Here is a 10,892-nt window from a genome sequence, read left to right on the forward strand (position 1 = left end):
AAGATATTGAATTATCAATTTAAATACAAAAATGCTACATTAAATATACAGAATAAGATTTAATACAAACCTTTTTTTTTAGTTCTTCTTTTCGCTTGGTTAAGACATATTTTTGTGAGTGGAGATGTTTACATTTTTATGTCTACCATCTCCATAAACTATAAACTTTTGTATAGGAGGGGTAGTCTCTCTCTCTCTCTCTCTCTCTCTCTCTCTCTCTCTCTCTCTCTTTCTCTCTGTGTGATGTTAAAATAACTGCCAAGGCCATGTTTTTAATAAATTAGTTAAGTCCGGGACCGACGCAGCCCGCGTTAAATGTCGGACATACCTTTCTTCAATTCATAGGGAGACTCTTTGCACAGGTCTAGCTGAGACTGGCTCCGTAACATTTTCGGATCTTTCGCCAAAGCGTCCGCTCGGTTCAACACCGTCTGGTTTAATCCATTGAAATGAGAGCCGGGCCCGGCGGTGGGGCCTGGTCCCGGAGCCGGGTGGCCGTGAAGGTGTCCGAAGGAGCCATAGTTCGTGTAGCCGGGATAGAAGGGCGCGGTGTAGTAGAGAGGTCGAGACAGCACGGTCCCGCCCGGGAAGGGGCACTGCGCGGAGGGCGAGCGCGGCGGCGCCGGGGCGGGCGATCCCCGGCTGCCTCCCAGGCCGGGCGCGGCCACGGGCCCGGGGCCCGGGGGGCACGGGGAGCCCTCGCGCCCCCCGCCCCCGTCCTTGACCTTGTCCGAGGATGTGGCGATCTCGGCTAGAGACCACAGTTTGGGCTTAGCGAGCACCGCGGGCGGCGGGGGCGGCGGCGAGTGGATGACCGAGGGCCCCCCGGGCCCCGGGGGCAGCTCCCCGGCCGAAGGGTGCGGGCCGGGCGGCGGCGCGCCGGCGGGGTAGTGGGCGGCGGGGTCCTCCGCCAGCCGAGCCGCGGCCGGCCCCGCGGGGGAGGGCCCGCCGGCGCGGGGGGCCCCGGGCAGCCCGTCGTGGCGGCCCTCCGAGGCCGGCTCCTTAAAATCCGAGTCGCTGAGGCTGCCTTCCGTCTCCTTGCCGGCGGGGGTGGGCGGCCCCTGCAGCCGCTCGCAGCCCGAAGCCGCCTTCTGCTCTGCTCCTCCTGCGGGGGAGACCCGGCTGTCAGAGCCGCGGAGGCCGCGGGGTGGGGGCGGACCCAGGTTCCCGCCTGCCCAGGCCGGGACCCTCGTCCCCAACCTGCAGACCCTTGCGCGCCCCCTCCAGGCCCCTCTGCCTTCCCACTCCGGCCCCACGCGCCCCTTCCTGCACCCACCAACCTGCTTCGGGGCCCTCGGGGTCGCCCTTGTCCTCGGGCTTGCGGGGCTCGTCCTCGTCGTTCTTCTCCAGGTCAATGTTCTCCTCCTCCTCTTCGTCCTCGCTGCGGTTCCGCGGCGTCCAGGTCATCTTGTTCTCCTTCTTGAGACGCCGGCGCGCGTTGGCGAACCAGGTGGACACCTGGGTGAGGGTCATCTTGGTGATGATGGCCAGCATGATCTTCTCGCCCTTGGTGGGGTAGGGGTTCTTGCGGTGCTCGTTGAGCCAGGCCTTGAGCGTGGCCGTGGCGTCCCGCGTGGCATTCTTGCGGTACGCGGGGTCCCCGTACGGGTAGGAGCCCAGGGGCGCAGCATATGGATGGTACCCCAAGGAGCCGGCCATGCCTGGCGTGTGGTCGTAGGGAGAGCCCTGCGGGGGGACAGGCAGAGAGAAGGTGAGTGTGGGCCTCGGTCTCCACTGCCAGCTGAACCACGGAAGAACACTTTTCCAGGGCCCCAGGGGTTGCAGCCCAGCGAGGCCCGCACTCCAGCGCTCCCTGGGGCAAGACTGGCTGATCCGGACCCAAGAGCAGCCCCTCCCCCTGCTCAGAAAGCAGCGAGGGCCCCTATTCCTGAGTCTAGTTCTTCGCGGACTCCGCCGAAGCTGTCCCGGCCACGGCGCCACCCTGGAGGCCCAAATCTGCCGGGAATGTCTGTGCCCTGTGCGCAAATCTGGCCTCCGCGGCCGGGCCCTCGATCCAGATAGAGGCCTGGGCAATAGCGGCGACTCCGCGCTCTGCGCCCGGCGCAAGGGGGTAGAACGAGGGGAGTCAAGGCTTCCTCTCTTTCTTTAATCCGTAAAGAAACGCAAGGAAAAGCTGAGCCTCATCCAGCAATCCTACTCTCCAAAAACGCTACTCCGAACCGAAGCCACTGCGCTATTCCAGAGAGTGCACCCGGCCGAAAAATCCCGGATGCACCGCAGCTCGGTCGACTTTTCAGAAATTTAATACCTCCAAATCGGATTGAGAAGATAGGATTACGGATTTGCAACATTTTGGAGGATTAATTAAAGGCGAGGCCAAACACATTTACATAGATTTACAGCTCGCTCCAGTTTAGTTTTCAGATCTATTTCTTTCCAACTTTTCCAAAATGGCAAAAACAAAATAAATTTGCAGAACGGCCTGGAGTTTCCGTTCGAACTACTTGCCGCTCTTTAATTGCAACGACCTCTTCCCCTCCCGACCTTTCCCGCCAGCTCCGCGATCCGAGCGAGCGAGGCGCGGCTTTCCCCCGGCGACCCCTGAGCCCCGGGCCCGGGCGAGCGGAGCCAGACGACCGCCCAAGTTTGCAGCGGCGCCTGGGCCGTGCCCTCGCACCCCGCCTCCAGCCGGCCCGGCCGCCGGCCCGCGGACGCGCTCACTCACCACGTAGGAGGAGAAGGCGGCGGCGGCGGCGGCCGCGGGGTCGGCGCCGTACTGGAGGTGCGAGTTGTAGCCCGGCGAGGGCGCAGTGAAGGCGGTGGAGCCGGCGTAGGGCGAGAACGCAGAGCCCGAGGACGAGCGGCCGAGCTCATCCGTGCGGGGCCCCGAAATGACGCTGGTGCTGTACGCCGGGCACGAGTAGAGCGCCAGCGAGGCGGACGGCTGGTACAAGTAGCCCTGCGGGTAGGACATGGCCACGCACGGGCATGGGGCGCGCCGCGCCGCGGCCACCGACCAGCCGGGCGGCGCCCTGCGAGGGCGAGCGGGCGGGCACCTGGCCGCGGGCTGCCCTGGGCCGCCGCTCCTCGAGCCCCGAGCCCCGGCCCACGGCGCCGCCTCGCCGGCTTCCCGCGCCTCGGGCTGCGGCCGCCGCGCCCGCTCCTCCGCGCGCCTCGCTCGCCCCGGCTACGCTTCCCCCTCCCCGCCCTGGTTGCTTTCTCTGTTTCCCCCTCGCTCTTTGCACCGGGGGGCTCTGCTTTTGGCTTCGCAAAGGTCCTGCCAAGATGCTAAGTTGGAAATTGAGGATTCTGACGCCTTGTGCGCGCCCGAAGCTCCTCCTTCCCGGGGTGTAGTCGGTGGGAGGACTGGCAGGAGCCTCTGGGCGGCCGCAGCCAACCCGGCCGCCAGGCGCGCCTCGCCCTCTCCCTCTTCCTCCCCGGCTCCCTCTCCCGCTCGCTGGCGCTCCCCTCGCCCCTCCCCAGCGCCCGCCTCTCCTCCGCCGCCCCCCTCTCCCCCTCGCCCGCGCCTCCCCCCTCTCCCCGCCCCGGCCTCTCCCTCTCTTTCTCCCAGACTCTCGAGCGCCGGCCCCAGGATGACAATCACATCCCAAGCGCGTCCATCTCTTCCAACTTTCCTTCCCTGCTAACTCGGGGCGGCGCGGCGGGCTCGACGCACGCCAGGCCGGGCCCTGGTAGCGGGCCGGCTACTGGGAAGCACAAAGGGAAGGAGGCGGCCGACCGCGCTTGGGCGATCCCTCTGCGCTCTGCTCGGCACAGCAAATCGCAGAGCTAGCGGATTTCTCGTTCTCCGGGAGGCTGGGCTCCGAAGTGGCTCCTCACCCACTCCTCACCAACTTCTCCCTCCAGCCAAGAGTCCCCTGGGCGAGTTGGAGGACTGGAATTAAGGTCCCTGGGAAAGCCGATGGATGCCCGCGCCCAGAGCGCAGGGAGCCCGGGACGACTGCCCTTTTGCGCCAGCAGCGGCAGCGGCAGCAGCAGGTGGGCGAGAGCCAGGCCTGAGCTCGGAAGTCTGCACGTCTGTTTCTGGGCCTTCCTTCCACTGACCGCCCCCACCCCCACCGCTGGACGGCGAGGGAGGGGAACCTAGGGCCCTGGGACTGCTGAGGTACCCTATTTCTAGGAGGAGTGGTAGGCGAAAACTAAATCCAGAAGAAGCAGCTATACCTGCGTGGGTTTGCGGCCGCCCCTACCCCCAACTCCCACCGCCTCGCAGCTCAGCCTTTTTCTCCAGCCTTTCCATCGACAGCTCGCCCCGCCAGGACCTCGCGGGCGGAGGGCGCGGGTCCCCTTCCCTTTTGTTCAACTTAGTCGCCTTCCCCTTCACACGCACTCTCACACCCTCCCAAGCGCCACTGCAAACACTCGGCAGTGCCCAACCCACCACTGTTTGTTCAGCGAGGCGCTGGCAAGGCAAACACAAGTGAATCACAGCCGGAGCCCGTGCCCACCAGGGCCACTCCGCAGACAGCAGCCTCTCCCCGCCTCGCCTCCTTCGACCGCCACCAGTCACTCGAGCTCGGGGACAGACAGGGGCGCCGGCGAACCAGGACAGGGCCCCGCAGGGCGTAGGGCACTGCGCCGGGGCTCGGCACTTTCAGACTTTGTGGCTTTTTAGAGAGGGGCCACGCGCAAGCCTAAGTGTAACTATACGCAAAGTTTTCCGCAAAGACTTGGACGTGCGAGACACTACTTCCCGGGCTGCAGCTTGGGCACACGCGGCCCCGCGCCAGCGCCCGCTCGGCGGCGCGCCTCCACGCACGCGCGCTGACTCCTCCCCTTCGTCGACTCCCCCTCCAGGTCCCGCCCCCTAAGCGGACCGACCCCTCCAGACTACATTCTCCGAAAACCTCTGGGTCCGCCCAGTCCTTTCTCTGACACTGCCTCGGCCCCCGATTGGTCGCCGCCCTCAGTTCGCCCCGCCCCTCGGTGACGTCGCGCCGCGTCCAGGCGAGTCTCGGCGTCCCGGGGGCGGGGCAGGGCGGGGCTTCGGGAGCGCTATTGTCATGGAGACGGGAAGCCGACGGCAGCGGCGGCCGGGACCTCCGGCCGAGGGGGCTGCGTGCCCGCCGAGGCTGAAGCGCGGCGGAGCGGCCCGAACGCGGGGGAGCTGCGGCGGCCTCTCCGCTCACGCCCGGGCTCGGGGCAGGGCCTGGCGCCGGCCGAGCAGCCCGCCCTGCGGCCTGGGCTCCCGCCTCCGCGACGCCCGCCCCCGGCTCCGCCCGCCGCCGCCGCCGCCGCCGTCCCGCTAACGGCCGGTGACAGCCCGCGTGCGCCGCCCGCCGGGGGCTCGCGCCGGCCACGAGGGAGCGTCCGCGGCCCGCCGAGCCGAGGTGAGCCCCGCCGAGCCCCGAGCCGCCTGGAGCACCCGGCGGACGCGTGGGCCGCAGCAGCCCCGACCCGCCTCTCCCGGCGTCGCCCTCCCCGGCGGGTCCGCTCGGGGCACGCGAGTCCCGCCATCACTCTCTTCGGCTCCCGTCCAGGACGACGAATTCTGAAATGGAGCCTGGGAGGTTTGTGCCACCGGGAACCCGAGCCTGTCACGCAGACAGACGTCCTCAGCACATAATCCAGCCACCTGGGCCGTGCGACTGTTTCTTTTCTATCCCATGTTCTCTCCACCCTACTTTGCCCTTTTTTTTTTTTTTAAACTGTCTTTTTGGGTGTCAAGGACTGGGCAAGAATCCTGCAAGATATAGAAGCATTTAGAATTTATGGTTGTGTGGCCGTGGTTGTCACCTCCGCTCTACGTCAAATTTAAGGCTCATTTCTTAAGGATGTCTCTATTTTCTGCTTTATTTGCACACTGATGGCTCTGCTGCTAGGCTGGCCGTGGCCGCTGGAGTCTGTGATAGAGTTCTGCTAATATGTGAAAGGGAAGAACTGATCATTAGCAGGCAGATGGATTTCAGATTGCATCTGGTGGATTTTTTCCATTTTTTTTTTTTTTGGAAAGCTTTCACATTTTCTCTGGTAACACGAAGTTTTAACTTTTTTTTATCTTAAGAGTGATGAAAATCATTTTCCCTCCTTTCTATTCACACGCTTTTTCATTTGGGAACCTGTTTACTTATTACAGGTAGTTCAACTCAAGCTCTTTCTCCACCAACAGAAGTGGGATACATGCCCCTCTTGTCCTAGGTTACCAAGAATTATTTTTTTCTCTCTCGATTACTATTGCGTTTGTATCTTTCTGAACATGTTGACTTACAGGAGGGATAGGTTTGCTCTGATTGTTTTTCATGTAGGGCTATTAAACTTCATTTTAAAACTTCCTAAGGGTTTATTGGTTTGTCCTGTCTGCACGGATCCAGTTATGCCGAACTCTTAAAATGTAGAGCTTTCAAACAAGATCTACAGTGTATTGCCAAGAAGTGGCCCGAGAGCTTGCTCTTCAAGTTTCCTCTGTAGGGTTGTCATTGTTTCAATCAAGTGCAAGAGAGGTTATTCCTGTTTACTTAGTGTAATAGCTGTTTACTGTTAAAACTTTAAAGACTCATAAAAGTAGGTCTGCTGTGTCTTAAAGATCTCATCATTCTTGTGGGAGAGACACAGCACCAGCACCAGGAAAGGCAACAGATTGCTTCTGTCATATCACTTTGCTGTTTTCTAGTGTACTTAAAGGATTATGATTGATAAGGCTGTCTTGCCGGAGAATGTTGACACAGGTGTGCATCGTTATCTTAATTAAGATCCTGAGAAAATGTTGTCTATAAATGGAGACATAAGAAGGGTGGCATATTTTTGTACAGTTTTGCTTGTGGAGTATTTAATTGCACTTGAAACCTGTTTTTGAGCTTCCAGATTTTGTGAGCAGTCTGGCAACAGAACTTTTAGAGAGAAATGGTAGTTTAATGTTAAGTGTTCTGGCATGTACTAATAGTACTTGTGGCTTTTTGGCAATAGCTTTTGTCGGCTTTCTTTCTTTGTACTTTACCTTTGTGGGATAATGGTTCCTAATTTGGAAAGAACAGCATAAAGGAGAACAGTATAGTACTAGGCAAACATTTACCAGTGTTCAGAATACATCTGTAGAGGAAGGCATGCTTAATATGGAGGTAAAGGAATAGACTGAAAAGATAAATACATGAGAAATGTTTGCCACTTATTGTTTTGGAAAAGAAATAATCTCCTGGCCTGTCTCAGTGATCTAAAATAATTTCTTTTCTATACTAAGTACTTAGCTACAATGTATATGGAATGCTGTGTTTTTATTTCTAGAAATGGAGGAAACCTTTTGTTTCTTCCAAAATCTTGTTCTGTAAATTTGAATTGATGAGCAAGTGAAAACATTTTAGTGCATTAGTTTTAACAATCTGAGTCATAACTTGAGTGACTACTAAAACAATATGACTGTCCTCTACTCTGAATCTTTGAAAGCAAAAACAATGGGAGGCGGATGCTGTTGATTACATTACCTTTGGCTTACCCAGCACCTAATACCCTTTAACATAAGGATTACATTAAGATTTTCCTCCCTCTTTGTAGCTCACGATTTCCTGGAAGCTGGCTGTCCATCAGTGTGTGTGTGTGTGTGTGTGTGTGTGTGTGTGTGTGTGTGTGTGTGTGTGTTTTCCTTTAATATTAAAACTCCTCATAGAAGGAGGAAATGAAGGTGGAGGAGACCAGAGGCATATGATCAGAAAAGCCAGGTGTAGAGTCCCAGCTCATTCTTGACTCCAAGGATAAATAGCTGGTTAGAATTACATGGTAAACAAAAATCAAAGGAAGACTTATTTAGATTTGTTTGCTGAAACTGAAACAAGTGCATTACTTTCTAGATAATTGCTTTATTTATCCCCCAAGCCCCCATCAAAATTTTTTCCTTTGGCAACTGCACTTCTCTCCTTATGCTATTTTCCGTGTGTTACTTTAAATTTAATTTATTGTGTTAAAAGAGATGAAACAGGAGCATGAGCTAATAGCCTATCATCTGTTTTAATTAGCAACACTAAATAATAATATGTCAGATTATAGAAATCTTAGGAAAAATATTTTTTATTTAATAACAAGGAAGTAAGTTAAATGGTGTAATCCTGAATGAATTAAGCATCTTCTTAAAATAGATTATGAACACGATCATATTTTGGAATAACATTTTAATTCTGAAATAACACAGCCTGTTTTGAAGGGTGGTATTTCATTATTTTTGTTTTTTGTCAATTTCTCATTAACTTCTATATTAACATCTTTTTGGTGAATGTGTTAGCTGTTTTATAGAGAATAATTTTTATCCATATGATAGCAGCAGGCCTAACTCTAAAGATATGTCAAATCTAGGAATTATATTTTTCTTGTTCACTAATGACTCTGGTTTGCTTTCATGGCTCTACTCTGAAGTGTGATACTGATAACTTATTTCTGCATAAATATGCAGCGTTTTATAGCTGTAGTATACCTAAGCACCAATTTAGCTTGGCAGATTAACTTAGATGTTTCAAAATTGAAAACCAGTATATTGTAATGTAGTTTGAGTTTAAGTCTTTATTAGTAAGGATGCGCTTAACATTTGTTCAGGAGAAGGGAATATAATTTTCTCCTGCAGTTGTCATTTATGTAATCCATTTTTCTAGCCTTTTCTCAGGCTAATTATATTCCATACCTTGATACAGCTTTTATTTGTTTATTTGCTGTAATATGGAATGATACCTTGAAGAAAATTAGATTGGATATTCATATCTAATACCCCCAAAGTATTGCTAGTCTTTTGTGTTTCCTTAAACAGAGTCGTTTCCATTTTCTGTGCAGGTGATAAGTATGATGCTTCCATAGACGTTTGGACGCTTTCAGCTAAGTTTATTTGGGAGCCGTGGGGTTCCTCCAAATGTTGGCTGTGATTTGTCCATGCACATCCCAAGGCTCGTCTGCAGGTGAGTGTCTGCACAGTGGCTGCGATTATGTGTGTCGAGTAACCTGAAACAGCATCAGGGCTGGCTCTACCTAAGTATTCATGTTGGTGACTGGGGTTGTGGATAGAAGGCAGAGAATGCCACTTGATGCCCTTGATTATTAAAATTCTATTAATACATTAAATGAGAATGTAGTAAATAGAATTTTTTGACTCATGGAATGACATTGGGTAATTTATCTATTTTATTTATCATTTATCCTGGAATTATATTGAGTCATTTATTTTAAATTATATCATTGGATAGTGAAATTTGTAAAATAGCTCAGTGCTTTTTATAAAAATCAATACTAAGGTTAAACTTTATAGACAAAGAATTATTATTTAAAGGAAATAGGCTATTTCTACTCAATGATGGTTTGGGATTATTTAATTACCTAATTCTTCTAAGAATAAATTGATTAAGAACAGTCATGAGTACCAACTCTTAATGACAGAGTATACAGATGTAATGGGAACTTGTAACTTCTCATTAAAACAGCCTGCTGAATACAGGTGGATGAGATTGCTTTGAGAAAGAATCACTTTGCACAATATTCATGTTTTTGGGTGGGCAGAGCAAGGAACTGGACTTAGCGATACAGAACATTTTGTTGAGTAACAAAGATACTTATATAGCAAAAGGAAAAGCTGAGTTTATAGCAGACAATAGTAGAGTCTTCAGTAGAACAAATCTTTCAGTGATACTTTCAGAAAGCATTAAAGTGATTGTTTACTGTAATATGAAAAAATATTTAATTGTAAATAACAGATTCGTGTTCTGTTACTGAGACTTATGGGATTGGAGTTTCACATGCAACTGAAAGCTGTGTTACAGCAAGTTAGAAAGCACACAATATGAAGAAAATGTTAAGCAGCGAGCAGTCTTATCTTCTTTGTTTACCTCTAAGCTTCCTGTTTTGTTTTGTTTTTTTTTGTCTTGCTTTTAAACTATGTATAGAGTTATTGGATTTGAAACAAGAGGATTTTGGTTGGTAGGTTTTTTCATACTAAGGATAAATATAGGAAAAATATAAACATGCAGATTTGTGAATTTGACATCTGTTATCAGCCAAATTTATTAACATTCATATTTCATGCATATCAGATATATTTAAGTGCGTTAAAACTCTGTTCCTTTTTATATAAAATAGATGTGGTGGGGTTCCTTATTCTTGAAAATAAGAAGAAAACATTCTTCCTGCAGTAATGGATTATGGTTGATTAATTGAGAAGGTTGTACTAAATGTTCTCTAGTGGAAATAGCTAAAGCATATGCTTTTTGAGAAATGTATCATCCAAGAATAAAAATCAATTGAAGTATTGGTAATTAAATTGTGATTTCATAAAGGAAGGAAGTGGCTCCAGAGATGAAGCTAACTATTGCTGTTTTTCTCTTTAAGAGTCCACAGTTCATAATGGAGCTACTGTACTGGCTATTGAAAGAACGATTCTGAAGATAGGGAGGTAATATTATCTTTTAAAAGAATTCTTTTGTCTACAATCCTGAACCTTTAGTACATACAAGAATTTCGTCAAGTAGATAGCAATTTATTTAAATTGGAGATGTGGAAACTATCTTATTCTCCTCTGCTAAGTTTTTGAGACTGCTTCACCGAGGGCTACAGGCCATGTTGGAAGAGCTGAGAAATGTCATTTCGGTGTACTCAGCACCCTTAAAATAGCTTCTTTCTGAGAACTGGATCTGTGATGGTGTCCTGCACAGTGCTAGTAGATGACGTTTTGGTTTGTGGCTGACGTGCGTGTGTCTAGCCTGTTGTTGAACTCTCCTCATTTACTGTCCAGTTCTCCGTTGCACTCACCTGGGGGACATGTTCTTCACAGGGTGACTTAACTGCCACCCACAGCCAAGCTCAGAGTGGAAGACGTGGTAGTTGGCAGCTGGTTCCAGAGCTCTGGCAAGAAGTTGATTGGGCCCAGCTTGGGGCATCGTAGTGTGCCAGAGCCCAGGAGCTCTTGCACATGGGTTCGTTCCTTGGTTCAGAGCCATAGGTGTTTTTCCATT

At 51.8% G+C, this 10,892-nt stretch overlaps 1 protein-coding gene across 2 annotated transcripts; it reads right to left on the minus strand.

Annotated features, from left to right (window-relative positions):
* Positions 1–311: 311 nt before the first annotated feature.
* IRX5 (iroquois homeobox 5) lies at positions 312–2,935 on the minus strand (the record flags this gene model as incomplete). 2 transcript variants are annotated; one of them, XM_080704056.1, is made up of 3 exons in its annotated part: positions 312–1,102; positions 1,281–1,686; positions 2,687–2,935. In XM_080704056.1, 3 exons carry the CDS (start codon positions 2,933–2,935, stop codon positions 312–314), a joined length of 1,446 nt encoding a protein of 481 aa, XP_080560182.1. The 2 variants fall into 2 exon arrangements, with proteins under 2 accessions (XP_080560182.1, XP_080560181.1); XM_080704055.1 differs by having other exon boundaries at positions 312–1,105.
* Between the last annotated feature and the right edge of the window lie 7,957 nt (positions 2,936–10,892).

The sequence above is a fragment of the Muscardinus avellanarius genome (genome assembly GCF_963383645.1).
Source record: "Muscardinus avellanarius genome assembly, chromosome: 10".
NCBI classification, from domain to species: Eukaryota; Metazoa; Chordata; class Mammalia; order Rodentia; family Gliridae; genus Muscardinus; species Muscardinus avellanarius.